This window comes from Protopterus annectens, chromosome 1.part1 (genome assembly GCF_019279795.1).
Source record: "Protopterus annectens isolate FY-2018-M chromosome 1.part1, PAN1.0, whole genome shotgun sequence".
Classification (NCBI taxonomy): domain Eukaryota; kingdom Metazoa; phylum Chordata; order Ceratodontiformes; family Protopteridae; genus Protopterus; species Protopterus annectens.
This window is the reverse complement of record NC_056726.1, coordinates 1,693,125,324-1,693,150,941: the sequence shown is the minus strand read 5'-3', so window position 1 is coordinate 1,693,150,941 and position 25,618 is coordinate 1,693,125,324. Positions and strand designations below refer to the sequence as shown.

The following is a 25,618-nucleotide window of genomic DNA, read 5'->3' as shown; positions in this document are numbered from 1 at the left end:
TTGCCACCCAAGAAAATTATTTTCCTGTGCCCCTATCGAGCAGAGCCACAGAAGTGATCCCTGGGGTGAATTTCCTAATTCCCATCCAATCATCAAGATTTTTCTTGAAGAGTGCTAATGAGAAGCTCTGTTTGACATAAATAGGTAGTCTGTTCCAGAGTATGGGAAGTCTCTAGGACAGGAATCTATCCCTCCAGCATGTTCTGTTTATTGTGGTGACAAGGTTTGGGTCCCTAGAGCATGTAGCTTGGAGGAACTGGGATTTCTTTAAGTGGAGCATGTCCAACAGCTCTGGGTTTGACATAGCTTTGTATGTTAGGCAGAGATCGCCTCTGAGTAGGCGATATGCGACAGAGTAAAGCTGGAGTTTTTTGAGACGGTCTGCATAGGGCATCTGTTTGAGGACAGTAATCTTCTTTGTGAGGTATGCTCACATGCTACGGGAGTTAGTTTGCCTCTGGTACATTGGACACAGGCTGTGCTGTCAACACAGTTCCAATTATTGCAAACATTTTAACAAAAAAGTGCAGAGGTTGTTGTGGTGTAGCAGTTAGCATTATCACCTCATAGCAAGACGTTCTCTGGTTCGATTCTCAGCTAGAGTGCCTTCTGTATGGAGTCTGCATGTTCTCCTGAGGGTTCGGTGCCAGGCTGGTAACTCGACACCGTAAAAATCCACTGTCATCTATTAGCAGACTGGTGATCTGCTGTGGCAACCCATGACTGAGAAAAGCTGAAAGATGTTTTTTAACATACAAGTGTAGAATCTTGCGATGAGAGTAAATAACAGCAAAGGCAAAGACAAATCAACCCACCAGAGAAAGTGATGCTACTACAAACCCTACACACACAAACATTTACATCCTTGAGAAGCCTATAGCAATAGCAAACAAGGCCTTCTGGGAGATTGGTTGGCAGGGACTTGTGTAAGACATCAATGCTGTAGACAGCATAATAGGACAGTAGTACATGTGCACTGTAGGATCACTGATGTGTTACTTCAAGCTAAGACTAGTGTAAAGGAAATTTCCAAACAGGGTGACCACTGAGAATAGACAACCAACCAACAGAGTTGTCTGACAGATCTGGGGGAATTCCTGGCATCCAGCACTGGGGACAATGACAATACTCTCATGTCTGGCGGTGGCTTGTGTGTGGGATCTGGGATGGAGATGACTGGCTGAGTGTATGTAGGGGATGCATGCAGTTAATAGTAAAACACAAACTTGCAGCTTTGACTAGTTTTCTCACACAAATACATATGCATATCTGTAATCAATGGACATTGATACTGCACCATTGACAGGCTTTACCACAAGGTAAGTATATGCACACAGGCAGTGATGATGAGTGCATGTAGCAGTCTATGAGCCACATAGTGGAGGGAGTCAGAGCTATGCTCCATTATTTCCACAGTTATGTTATCTGCATGTATTTGCATTTCTATGTGTAAAGGATTCGGCACAAGTCACAACATTCCTAATGACAGCAGGTCACAAGTGGCTGATGATGATGACAGCCTTAAAGGTAGTCATTTTGTTAGCCAGGGGACTAGAAGCCAGTTTCCTGTGTTTTAAGAACCTGTGTAAATTATGCACATTTGCACGCCCACAGCTCATTGTGTATCAGTGGTTAATAGTGCCCCGTATAAATGCAGACAGTTAAAACCTCCTCTAAAACCAGTAACTCAGTGAGCTTAGAACAACCACCTTGTATATTGAGTAGCGCAGACCAGCTAATTGCATGCTGAGGACCACTCCCGCTTGAAATTTGCATTATATCGCCCAGTCTAGTTTATAGCCCCAAAAGCACTTTTAGTCAGCCCAATATTAACATCTCATGCACTGCGCCCTAATTGCTTACCCAATAAAGGACCTGATATCATGGATGTGCACTTTCACAATTTCTCAGCAGCTGGTTTGATGAATATGGGAATATTAAAACAATGTAACAAATGTCATTGTTCACTGACAGCCAATTAATCCTCAGAGAAACAAATATAGAATGCAAAAGACGTTTATACACAAAATGCCTCTAGAGGCAAAACTCTCACCTACAAACACTCATAACAACAATCTGGTTGTCAGAGATACAAATGCTACATCCACCACACATAGTAGGCACCCCACACATAAAATTCTTTATGCTGAGGTACTTGACTGTAATTTTCTCAAACCTCAAAGACCTCGTCAACATTACATCTGCAAAAAATATCCTCAACAAACCCAAAGGTACTCAACAGAAACAACACCTAACACTGCACATACAACTATACCTCATGGAGCCTCAATTACCAAACCCACAAGGGAAGCCACTGTACTACCCATGGCTCTAGTCATAGGGGACTCCACTGTATGATATTCTGATATCCCACTCATCAGGCTTAAATTATGGTCAGTGGCCTGTCAGAGGCTAGGATCAGCCAAATTACACATACACTCAAGTTATTGTTCCACAGGTACAGTGCAATTCAGTCATACTCCACATAGCTGTGAATGACCTGAGACATACCTACCTAGACTATATTAAGAGAGACATTATGGAACTCTTGGAGTATATGTCCCAAACTGGTATATGCCTAGCATTGAACAGCATTCTATGTTCCCTGAGGGTGATGCCGCAATACAAACATAATGATTGATTTTAATAATTGGTTAAGTTTTCAGTGTCATTCTAGAGGGATGCAATATTTGTCAGTGAGGAAGGACATGGTTCACACACCACATTGCTTTGCCATGGATGGTCTGCACCTTTCCTTTTTAGGCTTTTGAATATTGGCTTAAAGATTGTGCTTCCTCATAGAGCCTTTTTAGACAATGCCAAATTGATAAACCTTCCAACACAGCAAGCTCTACCCAAGGAAATCTAAAGTTGTCACTGCTCAATGACAGGAGTCTAAACAAAAATCTCCACTCCCTCCAAGCTTTCTTCTTCTTAGTGAATGTAGACATCTGCAGTTACTGAGACATGATTTAAAGCCTCAGAGAGTACACTGGCAGTGCAAGGCTTCAGTGCTTTCTACACATTTAGACCACCAATTGCACAGACAGGGACTAAAGGTAGAGGTGTCTTCAGCTACATAAATACAAGCATACTTCTAGGTTTGTTAAACAGGATGACACAGATAAAGTCCCAAACCATATCCTTGCAAGCTATAGGTCAACTACTATGTCCCATGAAACCCATAGCTTATAATTAAAACTACTGGAGAAACTCACAAGTCAACCAAATACCCAACTGAATAGATAACTAAGAGGACTAAATATGTCCAACAAAGCAAATTTTGAGATAGTGTCCCAGGCCAAAGAGAAACATGAGGTCTTCTTTAGCTATGTCCAAATCCTCAAGGAAGCACATACCAGTGTGCCAAATTGTTAGCAAATGAAGACACATTCAGGAAACTGGGTGACATAGCAAATCTTCTGGCTGAAAAATTCACTTCTATCTTTAACCCCTCTTACCCCAAGTTACCCCCTGAGAAAATACAACCTAACATAACACATCCAACTATCAGTATGAAGCAGGTCTTAGATGTGCTCTGTAAGTCCAAGAATACAGACTTAGTGGGCCTCAGTAATATCCCAGGATGCCTCCAAAATAGAATGAAATATGAACCATCAGGACCACTGAAGTCACTATTCAACCATAGCCTCCACACAGGCTTTGCGCCACATAAATGGAGGACTGCAACAGTTATCCCTCCTCACAAGGTAGGACCATTAATGGATGCTGGGAACTACAGACCCATTAGTCTGACTAGTATCATATGCAAAACCAGGGAAAGAATTATCATGGAAGTGATTAACAATGACATAAGAAACCTTCAGATGCTGGACTCTGCCCAGTTTGGTTTTCTCAAAGGCAAGTCATGTCTACTGAATCTGGTAAACTTCTTTGAGAAAGTCACCAATGCAATGGATGAGGGCAAAATTGTGCATACTGCCTACCCTGACCTAGCAAAGGCATTGGATACAATAACCACTTGGGCATTGTAAAGAAACTCACAGAATTAGGCATAAACCCTTGCTTAGCTCACTGGATAGCCAGCTGGTTCACAGATAGGACCTAGGAAGTTAGGACTGGAAAGACCACCCGCACAAAGAGGCTAGTAACCAGTGGAGCTCCGCCTGGGCTCTGTGCTGGGTCTGCTCCTAACTGGCATCTATTTTTCAGAAGTCAAGGCCAGTTCCAAGAACATCTAGCTTATAAGATCAAGCATAGAACACAGAAAAGTATTGGCTGGCAAAGCCACAGCTTAAACCTCAATGCCAAGAAATGCATAATAGTACCTTTTGGAAAGTCAGCCACCCAGGGAAACTCCATCATTGATTAAAGAAAAAGCTAAAATTAGACACAACAGTCAGGATAGTAACCTGTCTTTCAGCCAACACGTATCTAAGGTATTAAGAAAATAATTCTATATAACTCAATTTATTAGTAAGGGCATGGGATCTAGGTCCAGGGAGATCATCATACTATTATACTCAGCCCTCATAAGACCCATTACTGAATATAATTCCCTCTTTGGTATGTACCTGACCAGGCATATGCAAAACTGGAATATCCATTGAGGTTCATCGCAAAAAGAATACAGGGCATAAACACAATGTCCTATGTAGATCACCTCAAAGTCCTATATCTGTACAGGCTGCTGAAAGAGATTTCTGCCTGGCATACAAGGCATCCTTGGATCCTTCTCTAATTGCCCTTTTGCATATCTGTCAAATGAACAGCACCGGACCTACTAGATCCAACTATTTAAACTTTGCTTGCAACTTAAATAAGACATGCTAAAGGAACAGGTAAGTATCTGAGAGAATCCCCATTCTCTGGAATACCATTCTCACCCATATATAGCCAAGCCATTTCTTAACCCTAACTGTATTCAACTGCAACTTAGACCAGTGAATGTGAAATTCATCCCTGGTCTGACACCTATGTCTCTGATGGACAGAGACATCCATTAAAGCAATACCTAACTAATGTACATCCATTAAAATAACCTCTAAGGCACAAATAACTCATGGGATATATTTTGATTGCATGACTATGCTTATAAAGGCCCCAGTGGTCATTAGTCTAGTATACACCTGTGAACCTATACACTTGGTATAGTCCACTGATACACTGGTACTATCAACAGTGCTAACAGTGGAGGACACACCCAAATAAACCACAGCTGTGATGATGGTGGCGGTGTTTAGTACAGGACATCTCCTACATCTCACTACCACGTAAGATACACAGATTTCATCACTACAAATGGCAGCACAGGGCTGTACTTCCTCTAAGGTAAGTGCACCTGGCATAGAGGAGAGGCATGCACATTGCTGTCACTACCATGCTTCCAGGATATTCAAAACCTACTTACACCATGTCAAAGATGTTGCATGATTACATGACTGCATGAGAAAATTCAACTAATTTAGGGACTGCAGGACCACCTGCTACATATGCAGTGTGATGTGGCATAAAGGGACCTAGAGCAGCCATGCCTGTTGAGGACAGTAGTACCACAGTTGAAAGTCATTACTGAAGCTATAATGATGCAGACACCTGGCTTCCATGGCCATATTTGGGGATGGATTCTCATTGCTTGATCACATGCCATGCTTATGCATGTGGGATATAGCAGTAAGATGACAACTTCACTGTCCACACTGACTATGGCTTCCTTTGGCCCAGGGTATGGATAATCCCCTTGATATGGCTGACTTTCCTCTGGCTCCACTGCAAGGACGTTCGATTGGTCAACTCACTCAGGATCCCAATTGTCCACACGATCACAATCCTTTCTGACACTATCATAAACAACACTTACCCATGGCTGTTCACCAGGTTATGGATGCCAACATTCTGTTGCTACACTACATGGCGTGGGCAACAGTGGGCTTCCTGTGCATATTTTTTTTGGAATACTAACCCCTGGAAAAGTTGTGTTGAACCCTCACACAGCAGGGCCACACAATACATCCAATCAGAGTTCATGTCATAGAAGCTCCACACTATTACTGTACCCCAACACTTCCTGCCATGTGCATGGCTGCCACATCCACCACCCATGACCTTTCCACCTAAGTTGACATTGTTTGTCCCTGCCACTGTGCCAGACCCCACCTGTGAAAATGGTGATGACTGTGCTCTGCCCATGCTTCCTGCCTTTGTGAGTACCTTAATGACTGATGCAGACCATGGCCAGTCAATGTATTGTACTGAATAGCCTGGGTCATATCAGTTTTATAGTCTTTTCTCCTTCTTACAGACAATAGTTGTAGAGCTAACACCACTTTCTTGCCATGTCATAATATATTGCAAATTGCCTGTGCCACAGTGTATTGCACACTCCACTGCCTAGCTTGGGATACCACTACATTATGTTCCTACAACAATTCCTTACCCGACACCTTCTCTGCTGCTGCCACAGGTATGTCTGGAAGTGGTATGGTGTGTCCTCATTTTGTAATTGCTGTCACTGCACCATATTATGCAACATGGAACTGACCACAAATATCTTGTTGCAGGTCTCCAAGGCATACTGCAGTCTGCCAAGAAATGTATCCATACAGTGGAAACATGCCTTCAGAAGACTGAAAACATGTTCATTGACATCCCTTATATGGGGCAGTCTGGTATTGTACTGTATCTCTGTCATGGTCTAGTAGCTGTTGAAGGTCATCAGTCATGGTTCCTAGGTGTTTCTGGCATCATCTGTGACACACAACACTGGATACCCTTATGAGTATACTGCAGCCTTCACTCAGGATACCGTTATGAGTATACTGCAGCCTTCACTCAGGATACCGTTATGAGTATACTGCAGCCTTCACTCAGGATACCGTTATGAGTATACTGCAGCCTTCACTCAGGATACCGTTATGAGTATACTGCAGCCTTCACTCAGGATACCGTTATGAGTATACTGCAGCCTTCACTCAGGATACCGTTATGAGTATACTGCAGCCTCCACTCAGGATACCGTTATGAGTATACTGCAGCCTTCACTCAGGATACCGTTATGAGTATACTGCAGCCTCCACTCATAGTATCAGCATATGATGAGTTTGGGAGTGACAAGATGTGCAGCAACCAATTCAATGACTGGTAGATTAATCTGTGGATGACTCTGTGGAAGGCTACCTTGCATGAAGCCCTGGTATAGGTTGCACATGTGACAAATGTAAGAATCATGGGACTTGCTTGGATGGAGCATGCACAGATTATATACAATACCCTATGTGCTGTCAATCACCTGGCAGTTGATGGAAGCTCTACCTGCTGATATAACAGATGTCAATTTGAGGCATTGCTAGCAATACTACTGCAGCAGGTGGCAATCAGAACCTCAGGAAAATGGTTTATGTTGTAGAATGCAGATACAGTGGTGATTCTTTCCTTTTGGAAAACCAGATATACTTCTCCATATGATGCAGAATCCCATCAAGGTTTAGGATTCACAGGGCCAATGCCTGCAAAGGTCCTAATATGTTCCCTGTTGGACATCAGAAATTCCCCATAGGTGTTTTATGTTACATAAACTTTCATATCCACTGGGAAAAGCAGTCCACACACACCCTTGATTCCATGTGAGGGTAGAAAATATTTACTAATTGCAGTATGAAATCTCTGTCCACAGAGAAGTGGACCACCATGTCCCAGTTGTGTAGGTGATGGTACGGTAGCTTCTGGCAGATCAGTATACAGCATAGAGTGTGACAACACACAACTTTGCAAATAATGGCAGTAAAAGGGACCACTGCTTAGTTAACATCAACATTGCTTCTAGCACTAAATGGCCTCATAGGTAAATACCAGGCAATCAGTCTGCAGAGTATTATAGGTCTAGCCAAGAGAGTGACCAAAGGAGAGAATCAGATGTCACTCCTTGTGTCTGTGAGGTGACACCTAAACCATTATGCCAGATCCCATCTCCCTGTAATATAACTGAAGCTCTTGTACACCACAAAATCCTAACATTCAGAATTTAGGATTGCAGTCACTTCTTATGTTAATTTTATACATTTCTGAATCATTGCACCATGTTGGATTTACTCATTTGCATATTTGGTGGCTTGTATTAGCAAGTTAACATTCATTTGCACATTATGAGGCAGTGATTAGCATTTGATGCATGCCATGATATTTCTTTAGTTGGACAGTCCCAGCAAGAGCGTCTCTGAATTGCCACTGAGGGTGTTATTCACTGGGCTATTTTGAATAATACAATATACTATTAATTTCTGAATACAGCCCAGTATATCAAGCTATAATGCCTTATGATAATGTCTTACCAAGCATCAAACTACTTAGACTAATAGAAAATGTGAGATCAAGTGGGGTATTTTTACAACACTGTGGTTATGCATATTCTACCAAATCTGCTTGCACTTTATGACTTGTCATTCATGGTAAATTTTGTTTTGATAAACCATCTTAAAAAGCCTAGTTTTAACTTAAATAGAATTGCATATTATGACAACAGAAGACATGCAAATAATGCAGTGACTTGACTAATGACGGTATTTGCTTGTGCTTTAAGATCTAGTTACTTTACTGGAAACACAGAGGATTTCATGTGCTGAACAGCAGTTCAACATAACAATAAGTGGATGCACAGGAAGAATGTTAATTATAGAAGGCAGTCATCTGCCAAACAGCACGTGTGTGACAGCAAATTCTTTGTCAAGCAGACCTGGAGAAACAGTGTTTACATTTACATTGCCACCACTTAACCCTCTCTGCAATGCTTGGATATCGGTTAGTAAGTTCTCAGTTTTTAGTTTTTACTATGGTGTGTGCTGCATACTCCCCATTTTATTTACTTAGTTCAAGAATCTGTCTCTTTGCTTGAATAGAGTGCTACTAAATGTATATGTGTATATGCGTGCATGCAAGTGTTAGTGTGTGTGTGTGTGTGTTTGTGTGTGTGTGCCTATGTCTGTTTGACTATATGCATGCTTGTATATGTTCACTGGTTTGCTTATTTTTGTGTGAATATGTGAATATATGTTAATGTTTGTTTGGTTGTTTGTGTGCGTGTGTGTGTGTGTATTTCTGTATGTGAATGCACTTGAACACATTTATTTTTCTGTGCATCTCTGAGTACATGTGCACGTGTGTGTGTGTGTGTGTGTGTGTGTGTGTGTGTACGTGTGTGTACGTGTGTGTGCGTGTGTGTGTGTGTGTGTGTGTGTGTGTGTGTGTGTGTGTGTGTGTGTGTGTGTGTGTGTGTGTGTGTATTTCTGTATGTGAATACACTTGAACACATTTATTTTTCTGTGCATCTCTGAGTACGTGTGTGTGTGTGTGTGTGTGTGTGTGTGTGTGTGTGTGTGTGTGTGTGTGTGTGTGTGTGTATGTGTATTCTTTTGAGAATTATTGGCAAATTGCCATGTCTAAAGCTCTGTTCCTCAAAATAATATAATTACTTACTGAAAGTCTAGTTTACCAAGGAAAAACAAACATGCTAGCATTCAAAAGAAGTAAACTTTAGTATTTTCCTAAACTTTAGGATTATGCCTTCTTTCAGTCAAGCCAGTTTAATTTTCATGAATTTTCCTCAGATATGTTAACATACTGCTCAACTTCTTTGCTATAGAATTTTGGACAAAGTAAAAAATTATGGTGGGTGGATGGCCCAAAATCAGGAATATATATATTTTTAATATTACCTCTAATTCACTAAAAAAAAAAAAAACGTAATCGAGCAACAGTTTTTTTTTCATTTTTTGAAATTATTTGTGTATTATACCCTTACTGATTTACCAGAAAATCAACAATTTTGTGTTGGGCAAGTCAAAAATATGAGGTAAATTTGGGGATACTCTGTAAAATTCTGGACAGCTGAAATGTATAAATGTTAACTGAGTGATACAAACAATCAGACTTCCATGTGATGTGTATTCTGTGTTTAATGATATCACTAAATATCTCTCTTTATTATATGTTATCTATGCTGAACTAATCCTATTTGATTTGAAAGTGAGACACAGCTATAACTGTGAAAGTAAACATATCATATAAGTATATCAGAACTGGATTTGTAATGAACAAAGTACAAATAAAGAAAAATTACATAAGAAATTAACTTTGCTGTTTTGTTTTCCCTAGGTAAACAACACACATGTCACATATACCACATCAGTTCTATTTCAAGTAAAACCCATAAATGGAATCATTATTTACAATGATGTAAATGTGTATTACAACTGTTCCTATCCTCTGAACATGAAAACAAGCCTTGATTTAGCCATAAACCCAGTTTTAAGGTGAGATAACCTCATTTTATTTATTTACATAATAATGCATGTGTTATTTTAGTTATTTTTTTCTTCAGTATTTTATTTTTATGAACTCACACGCTATTTCACATTACTAATGTGTTCTAGCCCCACCATAGTAAAAACCCATTACATAATGCTGTTACTAAACAAACACTCAGACAGACATCACATGTAGCAACATACAAGCACAACACTAAAAAAACCCTCTTCCTTAGCCCTTGCTCTAACCATACTATACAGTTACTCACAAACACACACTCCCTCCCATAATACTTATATTTTCAGTATATCTAAAAGGTTCTAAAAATTAGTGTTAAAAAACACAGACCACACGCTCATGCTTCCTCAATATGATCAATCCAATGCTAGAAAAAGTGTTTTCATTGAATTTCTCAAGCACTTCAATCTGTCAATGAAACGGCAGTTTGGTAGAGTAAAAGGAACCCATCCCAAAAAATTATTTGTAATGTTTGCTGTTTGAATTGTAAATGTCTTGCTCAAAACTATAACCCTTGTAAAAATATATTCTTTAAACTATTGTAACCTAGATTATTATTGGAGCTTTTCTCCCCAGGACTCCATTGAAAATGGGTTCATTGGCCCAATGGACCATCCTGGTAAACCAACTACAAATAAATAAATAAATAAATAAATAAATAAATAAATAAATAAAATAAATCTCTCTCTATGATATAGAAAGAGAGAGAGTATAATACATGTAGAAAATATCAGCATAGGGGTTATGGTATTTAAACCAATGGGTTATGTTTGACAATCAAACCCAGTATTCTAAAGAGAAATTCTATAAAGTTCAAAAACTCAACACAATATGCCATATAAAGTACAGATTACAGCTCTGTTAATATGGGGCTTAGAAGCATGTTTTAAAGAATGCTTCCTTGTCTCTGACTGCAATCTTGATTAGTCCATAATACCTTAACAAGAGTGTCGACATGTTAACTAGCATATTAAGCAAAAATATTATTTTTTATTTTGGCTAATAGAATAATATTCATGTGCCACTGATTTGCATTTTACTTTTAAGGTCTTGTATTACTGCTTATTCCTATAACTACATTTATTTTTCTTTGTTCTCTTATTTATTTCTCTTTGCTTAGGGGGAAGTTCCAACTTTGATTTATTCCATTTTCAATGGAGGCCTAGGGAAAATATCATTACATATTAGGCAAATGCATTTAAAGACAAAAAAATGACATTTTGTAAAATACATTGAGTTTGCATGAAAACACAGTTATATGAATACATCTAGAAAATATTTATAACATACAGTAGCCATTATGAATTTAAGGAAATGCAATTTTTTCTTTAATGGGTAGCTGGTTACAGAGAAATTACATAGAAAGTGTATTATGTAATGTGCTTATCAGCTGATGTACAGAGGATAGCAAAGGCAGTGAGGGACTTAGCAGGAGGAAGAAGTTAAGAGGACAAGTAGTTATATAAAACATTAGGTAAATTGAGGTAAAGAGCTTGTACAGACCCGCATTAACGAAAACAGAGTTAGTGGTAGATACCTGGAAACTGGAAGTTTTGTAGGAGAGAAGGTAGGTAAAGGGTGGAGTGGCAGTCTGTCGAAGAAGAGTGTAAATGACAGTTGTGGGAGAATATAAAGTGAGATTTATTGGTGATAGAGATATAAAGTCACATTTGTAAGATTAGGGTTCAACAAGGTTAATTAAAGAGAGTGTGAATTAAATGATGAAGTTTAGGTTGAGGATGGAGGAAGGCGGTTAGCCTGGGGTAGTGCATGAGCATAAGCAGGTTTTTAGCAGGTTATTTTTAGAGATGTTTTGAAGTCATGCAATGTGTCTACCTCTCTTATTTCAGGAGGGATTTATTGCCAGATTTTTACTATCTGGTAAGAGTATACTAAGTCTCCTATGCTGTTGTTTGATGTTCTGATATATAGAAAATCTTTGTTGCTGGACCATAGGGTTTGATTAGTGGCATAGGGTTATAGTGTTCCTTTTTGAGCTGGGTATTTTTCTGGAAATGTTATTACTTTATGGGCTGTAATATGTTGATGGTAGTGGAGGTGTTTTTTTAAGTTATAACCAGATCAGGCTTTATAGTGATATTCAGTGGTGTTTTTTTTTTTTTGTTGTTTGTTTTTTTTTTTGAGGATTATTTGATTTAATTTTAACAATTTTGTTATAGACTTTTGGCTAGTTTGTTTTTGATGGTTAAATCTTTTTTTACGATTATTTGTTGCAGTTTTAGCAATTTTGTTATAGATTTTTGTCTAGTTTTTTTTTTTGATGGTTAAGATTTGTAAAGATGGGTGAGGCATAGAGTAGGGATAGGAGTAGATATGTTTGTGCTATTGCTTTTCTTGACTATTTACAGATGTAGCTGGTGACTTCAAATCAAAAGGAGGCTGCAGGAGACAGATGGATGGGTGGGGCCAATGGGAAGGGATGTGGCCAACTAGAAATGGGTGGAGCTACACTGAAAACCACAAAAACTGGGGCTTTAATTAAATATGCTCCCGTGGGTGTCAAACCATCTTTATGAGAGTCCAATCAAGACAAAATGATGTAGAAAGAAAAATAAATATGTCAATACACTGGCTACATGACAGCTTACTTAATATCTAGATGGAAACAAAAAGGTTGTGAGGCATGAAAAAGTAAGTTACTTTTTAAATACCTTACTTGAATGCCAGTTAAAATCAAGAATAAAAAAACAAGCAGCACTCAACTCAAACCACTTCTTTCACTGCAGTTCTGATTGTAATTTATATTTAGCTTTATAAAGGTACCAAGTAACATGCTGAAAGTAGCAATCTCTGTGATATCCCCACTTTCAAAAATGTTTCTTACCCAAAAAAGACCTGCTGCCTAACAACTATCTACTTGTTTCATCGGGAAAACATGATCAAAGTAAAAACTGAACAGCAAAAAAGAAACAAGCTCAAGATAAATTGCTTAAAGGATTAATGCACAGATTATGGACCACACATGTTAGATTGGCATTCTGTTTAGCTTACGGGGTAAAGCCTGCAAAGATGTCTGCAAGTCTCCAACAAATGTAATGAGCTTCTGAAAATACTGTAATCTTGTCCTTTCTTACAAATACTGTCACATGGCATTTCAATACCCAAGTCTTATATATGTAAATATTCTGTTTTCTTCCAAAACTGCCATTTTGCAGAAGGATTATTAGTGGGACCATACCTCTCAATCTCTTAATGCACACACTCTGGACAAAGCTTGACAACATGGGGGTACAAATAGGGACATATTTTGAATATTGCTCTTATAAACTTGGATAGTTGCTGGAGTAACAGGATTTGTTTTAATATACATTTTCTGAAGGGTTCTAGTCTGAAAATCAAATGTATGCCATTATTTAGTGACTATAATTCTGGGATAATCACAGTGATTTGCCAGGGAGACAGAGGAACAGGCCAAAAATATGAGCCAATTATCTGGACATTCTGTGAAAATCTGTACAGCTGAGAGGTATGAGTGGGACAGCAACATTTTGAGCCAAAATCAGGGACAGTTGAAAGGTTTGGCTATACCTAATTATATAAAGCAATTTATTTGCTTATAGCTCTCAACCTCTTAACGCAAGAAATCTGAACAAGGCCAAATATATTGGGAGAACAAACAAACAGCACTAAAAATTGCTCTTGTATAAATCTAGATAGTTGATAGAATAAAAGGTCTTGCTTTAGCATGCATTTTTCTGAAGAGTATGAAGTCGGAAACTCAATGTCTGTCATTATTTAGTGACTTCATTCCTAAATGATTTGCCAGAAAATCACAAATTTTTATGAGGAACAAACCAAAAATAAGAAGCAAAAATCTATTCATTCTTAGAAAATCTGGACAGTTGAGAGGTATAGTTCAGCCGGGAGAACTGTGCAGCAGAAATCCTACACGATGGACTTAGCTCCCTAGGTGTGGACAATAAGTACTCCCCCCCCCCCCCCAAAAAAAAAGAAGATCTAAGAGAAGTGATTGCTTCAATCTGGCTTCATCACTTTCAGTAGCATTCAGACACAATCAGTGAAAATATTCAGTAACAAAAAAAAGTTTGTGTTAGTAGACAGTTGATTTAACTGGTTCCTAATTGAACACCTCCAACCAAGAACTGGGGAGGGGGCATACCTAAGCTGATCAGATAATCAATAAGCATTTGAAGAAAAATGAAGAGGTACATGAACTTTAAATGATGAAAGTCTGGTAGGGTTAATGCCAAATCATACAGCTCAACTTCTTTGCTCAGGAATTCTTGACAAAGTCCTATAATCAGTGATGGTTTTAAATATTACACTAATTAAATTTAAAAGCTAATGTAACAGCAGGTTTTGCATCAATATGCATTTTATAAACAATAAGCATGAAACTCTAATGCATAACATTATTACCTGACTGTAACCGATAGTAATTTAGCTGAAAATTAAGTTTCATGGGGACAGGGCAACAGTATGAGAAAAAAAAATTAAGAACCTTAAGCAAAACCAAGGACATTGGAGAGATATGTGCTAAAGCAATATTTTCTACCATTAACAGGTATCTACAAAATGCACGCGAGAATTCAAATGTTTTCCCTACGTTTCAGCAGACACCATTACAGCCTGACTGGTGAAACCACAGAAGTCATCTGTAAGGGTGCAGAGGAATATATTTACACACACACACACACACACACACACACACACACACACACACACACACACACACACACACACACACACACACACAGAGGGGTCTGAACATCAGTAATTTACAACTTTGCCATCTTAACACTCAAGAAAAACAGTTTTAAATTATATGATAATTATGTAAGCAAGCCACCAACTTAACAATTATTGCAAAAAAAAAAAAAAAAAAACTACAACTTAACATTTTTTTGTATCCTCCTTCACCTTCACTAACCACTTACCTGCTATAATTTATTCAGTTCCTTCCTCTCCTCCTTTCTTTTCAGTTGAAGCGCTCACCTCTTTCGTCTTTCTATCCAACACCACAGCCAGGTCAAACAAGGTGCACTGTTCTGCTGCCTGTCATTTACTAGTGTGTTCGATCGATCGAACGAACTCCTCCAAACTAAAAATGTACTATTGCTGACTGTTTCTCGCTCTTTTTTTCCAGCATGCAAAGCACATGAAGAGAGCAAGAGCTGAGAACCTATCAGTAGCCATCCACATCACGTATGTGATTGTGATAGTCTAATCCCCTTCCACTTTACTGCGGTTACAAACCGCATAGACATCTGGGCATCTGTACACTGATGCCTTCTCTTCTTAATCCAGACTGGTTTAACAGCAGTTCGGATTTACAGAAACTATTTTTATTTAAACCCGGAACTCGCCAAGCAAGCATGCGCAGTTCGAGTTCCGGGACTAACAGCGAGTCAGTTGGACTCACAGCTAAGCAGCCAGTATACAACAGTATACTAATGATTTTATTTATTTATTTTTTTTTCTTTCTTTCTTTTTACAGCTGGGGGGGGGGGGGCTGCACAGTCCTGCAGTCTGATAACATGAGCTGCCCCTGCTATTAAGTGAGGAATTTCCTGGTCCTGCAGAAGGGACATAGTTTCTAGTTTTTTTTTTTCTTATGGCTGGGAGCAAATGTTTGCATCTGAGATTATTATCAAGCATTACTCCAAGGAGTGCTGCCTGTGTGACATATTCTAATTTTGTTTTGCTAGTAATAGGTTATGAAATGATTGGTTTTGGTCTGTGTAGTTTTTAAGGGTGAAAATCATCTGTTTTAGCATTTAAGAGCAAGTCTGAGCACTTTAGCCAGGATTCTATGGCTATATAGGCCTTTTGGATGTTTTCTTGTAGGGAGACTATTGTTTGGGCTGAGCAGATGAGAGTGGCATCACCTGCATATTGTACCAGCGTAGCCTGTTTAATGGCAGAGTGCAGATTTTTAAATATATTGAAAAGTAGGGGTCCTAGAACTGATCCTTAAGGGATACCAGCTGTGATTGTGACAAAATCAGAAAAGTCCTCTTGCCATGTCACAGCTTGTTTCGTGCTGGATAAGTGGCTGTGGAACCAAGTTAGTGAAGGGATATCGATGCCTAGATAAGCAGAGTTTCTGGGGTTTGACAGTATTGAATGGGTTAGATAGGCCTAGGAAGATTGTTGAGACTAGGTTAGCATTGTTTCAGAGTTGATTAACTGTGTTGGTAAAGTGCAAAAGGGCAGTCATGGTGCAATGATTAGGACAAAAGCCATGTTGAGTCAAGGAGTGTAGGTTATGGTTGGTGAGGTATTTGAGCAATTGTGCATGAATATGTTTTTTACAATATCTTGGACAGAGTTAGAAGGATGGCTTTTGGATGGTAGTTGGTCAGGAGGGAAGAATGTCCACCTTTATATAGGGGTATGTTGTATGATGTTTTCCAGATGCTGGGGATGTGGTTTGCATTTATGGATCTATTGATAAGTACGGAGACTGGGAATTATACAGCTTATGCAGCTATTCTGAGGTACTCTGCTAGTAATTTGTCAGCTGTCGAGGTGGTTGGTTTCATTTTAGTAGGTATTTTTTGTTTGTTTGTTTTTCAGGTGGGTACACTATCAAGTTTAATGAGTACTTTGTTGTTGGCAGGATGTGGAATAGTGAGGGGTGAGGTGGAGTTTTGCCTGGTTAGTGATAAGATAGAATTTACAAAATGGGTGTTGAATTGAGTTGCTCTATTACCTGACCATTTAGAGGTTGTGGCAGTCTGGAGGGTAAAGGGTTGTCCAGAGCCAAACAGTAACTTTAAGGACTGCCAGAACAGTTTTGGGTTATTTTGGTGCATATTTTGCAGGTTTATAAAATATTCATTCTTGTTACTAAGTAGTTTTTTGTGAGATTTCTGAGACAGCTATAATCCTGTATAGTTAATTAAGTTTTATTTTTTATACATATTTTCCAGACCCAGTCTCTATTTAATAGTAGTTTCTTAGTAGTCTTTGTTAGTCATGGTACTGGAATGGATTTGACTTTTTTGTTTCTAAGTGGGGCCTGCTTATTTACGATGATTAGGAAGGTATGATTAAAATGACTAACTGCTTCATCTAGTGGTAATGTTTTAAGCAGTTCCAGTTATATTGCTTTAGAGTTATTATAAAGCATTCAAGGTGGAAATTTTGCAGATTATGGACTTGTATGTATGTTACTTTCTTCTGAATGTTTAACTGCTGTCTGATGGTGTAGTTGGTTAGATGGTCACTAATAGTGTCTGATAAGACTCCAATTGCATTGATGTTGAGGCTATTTGAAATAATATACTCTAGTGTAGTTTCTTTGCTAGATGTTTTGTGAGTCCTACTAGTGATGTAACAGTTGTGAAAATCTGAATAAGTTTAGTTCAGGTGAGGTATTTATTTGTTTCCAGTCAGTGTTTACATCACCTAAGCTTATGGTCTCTATTTTAATATTGTGATAGAGCCACTGAAGAAATTCTTCAGTTGTAGCTAAATTCTTTTCCAAGGGGAATGTATAGTCCTACTAGGCAGATTTATATACTATTATCAAGTTTGAGATGGGTAATGAGAATTTCAACATTTTGAAAATTTTGGGTAGTTTGAGGATGTTAGATTATTTCTACGGTGTTTTTTTAAATTATTGTTAATCCACCTCCTCTTTTAGTTAGTCTGTCTGACCTGATTATATAATATCAGGGAGGGGGGTAGCATTTCATTATTAGGTATTGCTAAATCTAGCCAGTTTCAGTAACTGTAAGTATGTTGGTGTTACTGTGGGAGAGGGCTGTGTGGAACCATGTATCTTTAGCATATGCTTGGAAAATAGGTTATGAATTGAGTTGTAGTTTGGTAGAGGAGTTGTGTTGTTCTGAAGGGGAGGGTTTGGTTCTGACTGTATATTGGTGTTTAGGCAAAGGTTGAAGTAGATGTCTCCAATTTGGACCAGCTTAGTTATGGTATGCAGATACAGTGGATAAAAAAAGTGTACACACCCCTGTTAAAATGCCAGGTTTTTGTGATATAAAAAATGAGACCACAATAAATTATTTCAAAACTTTTCCCACCTTTAATGCGACCTATAACCTGTACAATTCAATTGAAAAACAAAACAAATCTGTTAGGGGAAAAAATATGAAAAATAAAAAAAACATACAATAAGCTGATTGTATAAGTGTGCACACCCTTAAACTAATACTTTGCTGAAGCACCTTTTGATTTAATTACAGCATTCTGTCTTCTTGGTTAGGAGTCTATCAGCATGGCACATCTTGACTTGGCAATATTTGACCACTCTTCCTTGCAAAAGCGCTCCAAATCTGTTAGATTGTGAGGGCATATTTTGTGCACAGCCCTCTTCAGGTCACTTCATGGACTTTCTATTGGATTTAGGTCTGGGCTCTGGCTGGGCCATTCCAAAACTTTATTTTTCTTCTAGTGAAGCCATTCCTTTATTGATCTGGATGTATGCTTGGGGTAATTTTCATATTGAAATGTGAAATTCATCTTCATCTTCAGCTTTCTAGCAGATACCTAAAGGTTTTGTGCCAAAAGAGACTGGTATTTGGAACTATTCATAGTTCCCTCCACCTTGACTAAAGCCCTAGTTCCAGCTGAAGAAAAGCAACCCCAAAGCATCATACTTCCATCATCATGCTTTACCATGGGGATGGTGTTCTTTTGGTGATGAGAAGTGTTGTCTTTGCACCAAATGTACCTTTTGGAATTGTAGCCATAAAGGTGTTTTGCAAATTTTAGCTGGCCTGGATAATTTTCTCTGTAAGAAAAGGCTTCTGTCTTGCAACCCTACCCCATAGTCCAGAAACAAGGCAGAAAATTAATCTCAGAAACAAAGCGTGGTCTGCCTGGCGTACTACTAAACTCCCTCTGGACCAAATTAAATACAGACAACTTAGGAATGAAACCAAAAAGCAAATATTACTAGATAAAAGGCAATACTATTGTAAATTGCAAACTGACCACCAAAACTGCCCACAAAAATTCTGGGCTGGACTAAATCAACTTCTTCACCCTGGTTGTACTACTACCCCTGTCCCTGCCACACTCATTGATAAATCCCCTGTCGATGTCTCAAATAGTTTTAACCACTTCTTCACTGAGACAATTCAAACTCTATCTAATCAATTACCACCCAGCCCTCACACCTTAGACTCTCGAACACCCAATAATATTCCCCTACTTACCTTTCAACCTGTACCAACCTCATTTATTTGTAGATTAATTAAAAAACTAAAACCCTCAACACTCTCTGCTGACCAACTCCCAGCTGAATATTTGCAAAAAACAGCTGATGTAATTGCTTATCCAGTGTCAATCCTCATCAACCGCTCCTTAGCAGAGGCCAAAATCCCCGAGATCTGGAAGATATCATATGTAATTCCTCTCCACAAGGGAGGCACTTCCACTGATCTCTCAAACTATAGGCCCATATCCATACTTCCCCTCTAGCAAAAATAATGGAAAAATGTGTTCAGAAACAGTTCATGCAACACCTAATTGTCAACCAACTACTGACTGATAACCAACATGGTTTCAGACCCCTCCATAGCACTACCTCAGCCCTCCTTGTCTTCTCAAACACCATAAACTCCCATCGTAATAATAATAAAATCTCATCTGCACTATTTCTGGATCTGTCAAGGCCTTCGATATGGTGGATCATAAACTTCTAATTAATACATTGCCTTCACTTGGTCTGGACAATACTGCTGTACAATGGTTTAGTTCCTACCTATCCGTAGAAAACAAGCAGTTTTATGGCAGACCAAACTCTCTAAGTTACTACCCAATACATTGGGAGTCCCACAAGGATCTATTTTAGGGCCGCTATTATTTTCCATCTTTATCAATGATCTGCATACAGTTATTCCTAATGCCAGTTGCATACAATATGCAGATGATTCTACGTTAATTTGCTCTGGTACAACCCCTCAGATCTACAATTGTTAACCCAGTCTACTTTCAGCAAAATAGAACACTGGCTCTCCAATCGCCTGATTCTTAATCCTAAAAACTAAAATGTTGTTGTTTCTTCCAACAAAAGGTCCTGCCCCATCAATTTTACTATCCAAGCTAAGGATGGGACCATAATTTCTCCAGACCTCTCAACAAAATTACTAGGGGTAACCATAGATAACAAACTAAAATATGATATACATGTAAACCAAATGATCAAGACCATTAATAAGAAACTAGGCTCCTTATATAGAATAAATAGCTTCTTGACCCTCAAGCTAAAATGGCCATTGCCCAGACTCACCTTCTCTCATCACTCCTGTACTCGTCCCCTTACTTCACAACATAAGTAAAACCGTCATGAACAAACTCTCTAACTGCTACAATCATATTGCTAGGTTTGTTACTGGGTCACCATATAGGACCCATCATTGTACCAACTTAGCCAAGCTCAACTGGTCTGAGCTTCCTACCCTTATTTCTTTCAACCTACTAGTCCTTACACACAAAATTATATATAACCCTGAATATGCTCCTTCCCTCAAAATGCTGCTTCCTCTTTGTAACAATCCACGCCCATTGAGGTCATCCAACCGTCTCCTAATCCAAACATTCAAAACTAATAACTCTGCTGGTGACTCCCTTCTCAACAACGTTGCAGGTAAAATTTGGAACAAACTTCCCCATGATATTATATCTATGTCTACTTTAAGTCAATTCAAAGCTAAGCTAAAAACACATCTGGGTTCAATGCGAAATTGTCACTGCCTAAATCCGGGATAGTTAACCTTCGGCTAGACTAACAGTCATCACACATGACTCTCCTACTTCTCCTTACTATCCTAAATCCTCTCCCTTTTTAGATAAATTATAAAGAACAACATATGTTCTAACTTTGAATGTAAAATATACTTCACTGTTATTCAAATTGTTTTTTTGTTACCTATGTTTGGAGCTTTTCTCCCCGGGCCTCCGCTGAAAATGGACATGTATCCAGTCGGATCCTCCCGGTCAACAAATGTAAAATAAATAAAATAAAATAAAAATAAAATATGGGAGATTGTTGTCACATGTGGTATACAACCAGTACTGGCCAGAAATTCCTGTAGCTCCTTCACTGTTGCTGTAGGTCTCTTGGCAGTCTTCCTGACCAGTGTTCATCTTGTCTTTTCATCAGTTTTTGGAGGGACATCCAGTTCTATGCAACATCACTGTTGTCCCATATTTTCTCCACTTTTTGATGACTGTCTTCACTGTGTTCCATGGTATATCCAATGCTGTGGAAAGCTTTTTGTACCCTTCCCCTGGCTGATACCTTTCAACAATGACATCCCTTTGATGCTTTGTAAGCTTTCTGTGAACCATGGCCTTTGCTGTACCAGGCTACTGAGTAAATGTCAGGAAAATCCTCCTAGAACAGCTGAACTTTATTTGGGGTAAATCAGTCTCTTTAGTTGATGCAACTAAAAAATAAGGTACCAAGCCTGCAAGGCTAGAAAGCAAAGTATAATTTATTAAACAAAACAAAGGTACAGCTAAGCACTTTTGCAATCTGCTAATCACTTCATCAGACAAACTTGTTAAAGACAACCAATATTTATACACTGCAGCAACCAAACCATGCTTGAAACCAATTAAGCAGTTCTTAAAAAGATAATAGTTCATCATATATCAAACCTATACAAACAAAGTCTAAAATGCCTAAAAAATATGTATTAGATAAATAATATAAAAATATATATATAAAATATGCATAAAAGTATGTGATGACACTTGTTAAAATTCCTGTTTATGTGTATATAAACAACATCCACATTCAGTGTTTCAAAGGGCGTGACTTCAAAAAAGGCTTTAGTGTGAAAGCCCCATTTAATCCTTATGGTTTTTCAGCATTATAAAGCAAAATCCATTTCTGTTCTGCCCCTTATAGCCAATTAACAAAATCACCACCTCTCATGCTAACATCTAGAACTTGTAAGACCATAAACCTGAAATTATGTTCAGAACCATAAAAAATAACATGTTGTGCTAGAGCATTTGCATCTTTCTTATTGTTAATGTCTCTATAATGCTCAAGTATTCTGTCTTTTAGACATCTCTTCATCTTAGCTATATAAAAAGCATGACACACATGGCAGAAAGCAAAAGAAACTATATTCATGGATCTACAATCAGCATACAAGTCCAATTCTATTTTGAATTCTAGAATAGGATGGACATAAACCTGTGCAGAATGAATATACTTACAAACAGAACATCTCCTGCATGAAAACATGCCCAGTCTACTAGTTACAACCCCAGCTATATACTGTTGGGTGCTGTAACAAAGATGTTTCCTAAGAGATTCATTATTTCTAAATGAGAAATGTGGTGCTTCACCAATAACTCATTTTATCCCATCTATGGTATGCAATATGCCCCAGTTTCATTTAATAATATCACAGTACCTGTTAATGTCACTGGAATATTGCAAAGAAACCCCTGAAAGTATCAGTGTTCAGTGTAGAAGTGTTAGTATTTGTGCTAACCACCCCCTCAGTGAAATAAGGCTTACATCTACCTGCCCTTTCATTCCAAGCATTAGAGATACAAAAATCAATTTCAACTTCTTTATAACCCCTGCTAAGAAAGTCCTTCTTAAGGGATTCTAAAGCCAGTTGTAAGTTTAAATCATTGTTGTGCAACCTCATCAAATTATAAACCTGGCCTTTAAGTACATTTCTTGTAACATGGCTGGGAGGCATGCTGTTATTATATAAATAACTGTTTTTTCTAGTTGGTTTTCTATGTACACTCATGGATAGGCTTCTCAAATCTGTTTTAAGTTTGACATCTAAAATTTTAATCTCATCAAATGAGTAGTAATAAGTAAATCTAAGAAAATCAGTGGTAGTGTGCATATAAGCAATGAAAGCCTTCAATTCATCCAAGCTACCATGTCATAACAAAAACAAATCATGGACAAAATGAATGTACTGCTGTGTATAAATGTTGGTTGTCTTCTAACAAGTTTGTCTGATGAAGTGATTAGTAGATCGCAAAAGTGCTTACCTGTACCTTTGTTTTGTTTAATAAATTATACTTTGCTTTCTAGCCTTGCAGGCTTGGTACCTTATTTGTTTTTAGTTGCACTTGTTTTTTTGATACTGTGCCATATCCTGCTCCTGTCTACATATTTTTGGTTCTCTCTTTAACTGATGGCAGGTGTGTACCTAAGAAGACAGAATGCTGTAATTAAATCAAAAGGTGCTTCATCAAAGTATTCCTTACCCCAACAGCCAGAAAAAACATTGCACAGACCCACCTGATTTCCACCCTTTTTTATGCCCCAGCTATATATACTACCTTATCTAAAAATAACATTACCAAACTCTCTACCTGTTATAATAGTATAGCCAGATTCATTACTGCTACTCCCCTCAGAACTCACCACTGTCTCAACCTCAAACAACTAAACTGGCTAGAGCTTAACAACCACCTACTCTACCAACAATTACTTGTCATTCATAAGACCCTTCACTTCCCTGATAATACTCCTAGCCTGGCAAGACTGATTTCTCCTTATAAAAATCTAGCCACACTTCACTCTGCAAATAAACTCCTAGTATCCTCAACTAAATCTTACAATAAAGCTGGAGATGCGTTAATTTCTAATTCCATAGGTAAACACTGGAATAAACTCCCTCAAGAAATAACTAATCAAGACTCTACCTCTCTGTTCAAAAAACATATCAAAGAACATCTTAAAACTCAATGGCTATGTCCTTGTACTAATCCCGACTGAAAGTATGTCTCCTCACATTAATTTTTTGCTACCCTTCCCCCAACCTGAGCTCCGAACTTACACTTTCTATTGTTGAGAGTTACTTCTTAAAAGTATGCCTATTTTTTTTCAATTTATTGAACTTATCTTATAAGTTTTTAAATTTTTATTTTTTGCAATTTCTCTTTTTAAACTTTTTAAACTTTTATATTGTTTCAAGATAAATTTTTTGTGATATAACAGTGTTAGTTATGCATGTATTGGAGCTTTTCTCCCCGGGCCTCTACTGTAAACGGATATATATCCAGTTGGACTAGCCCGGTCAACAAATGTAAAATAAATAAAAAATAAATAAAATTTTAAAGGTGTGCACACATATGCATTCAGCTTATTGCATGTTTTTTTTATTTTTTTATATTTTTCCCTAACAGATTTATTTGTTTTTCAAATGAATTGTACAGGTTGTAGGTCACATTAAAGGTGGGAAAAGTTTTGAAATGATTTATCGTGGTCTCGTTTTTTTTATATCACAAAAACCTGGCATTTTAACAGGGGTGTGTACATTTTTTTATCCACTGTATGTGTAATAATATGTAGCCTTTTTATGTGTATGTAGGTAGGTGGAGAATGATGACTTACTGAACTTTAAGTGTTTTAAGGTGTGTTTATTTACTTGTTACTGTGCATATAGTTTAGGACATATGGTTGAGAAATGTGGTGCTTTACTAGGATTATAAGATTATGATGTGTGTGAGAAGGGTGAGTAGTGTTATGGTGATTGCAAAAGAAAAGTTTTGCTCTTGACAGAAATGCAAGTTATGTCATGTACTTCATGATAGTGGGACTAGTGCTTGCTGTAGTGTACGATTGCTAGGTTATTGTGTAGTGTATATTTACAGTGCATAGGGTGTATTATTGAAGGCTGGAAGAGAATTAGGGTAGAGGTCTTAATAGTGATGGAGAATGGGGGACATGTTGCTAGAGGTTGTTATTGGTTAATTGTGAGTGGTGGACATGGATTGGGAAGTAGAAATGTAGGTGCAGTGGGGTTGGGTGGAAATTAGGGGTAGGATAGGGAAATATAGTGGAGCCAAAGTAAAGCGAGTATTAAACGGAGTAGGACACACACACACAAAGTATTGTATTCTCAAGAGAAGCAATCACTGGAGCTGTCTTTAGAAGAAATGTGAGCATGTTAATGCAATATTACAGAGATCAGTCTACCATAAGCAAATTGTGCCAATATTTCTGATGGTAAAAAAAAAATAGCAGCAAGCAGAACTATGACAGTCAGTATATTGAGGTAAAGTATCTTACTAAGCTTAATTTAAGTTAGGAGGTTGACTTGTCCACAAGTTATTTATTTTTTTTTTTTAGGGACTGTAACTCAAGTATTTTTTTTAGACTTTCTACCTAGTTTAAGATGTTACTGTTAGAAATAGACTGTTTCAACTTTAGGAAAACGTATTGCTTATTTGCAAGATTGCAGGATATGCTATTGTTTGCTAAGCAGCTATTGGGTGGAAGAAAAATTATACTGACTTAGTTTTAGTGGAAGAGGCTGGCGTCTTCTAGTAGTGTGCACGCGTAATATAGCTAGATGCAGTTTTCAGGAAGATGGATGGTGATGCATTA

General features: G+C 38.0%; 1 protein-coding gene across 1 annotated transcript in view; it reads left to right on the top strand.

Moving 5' to 3' along the window:
- LOC122811854 (uromodulin-like) overlaps positions 1-25,618 on the top strand; it is a 166,024-nt gene that overhangs the window by 70,248 nt on the left and 70,158 nt on the right. Inside the window, exons 4-5 of the mRNA XM_044083979.1 lie at positions 8,537-8,754; positions 10,108-10,265. Of these exons, the coding sequence (XP_043939914.1) occupies positions 8,537-8,754; positions 10,108-10,265 (376 nt within the window). The remainder of the gene's footprint in view (positions 1-8,536; positions 8,755-10,107; positions 10,266-25,618) is intronic.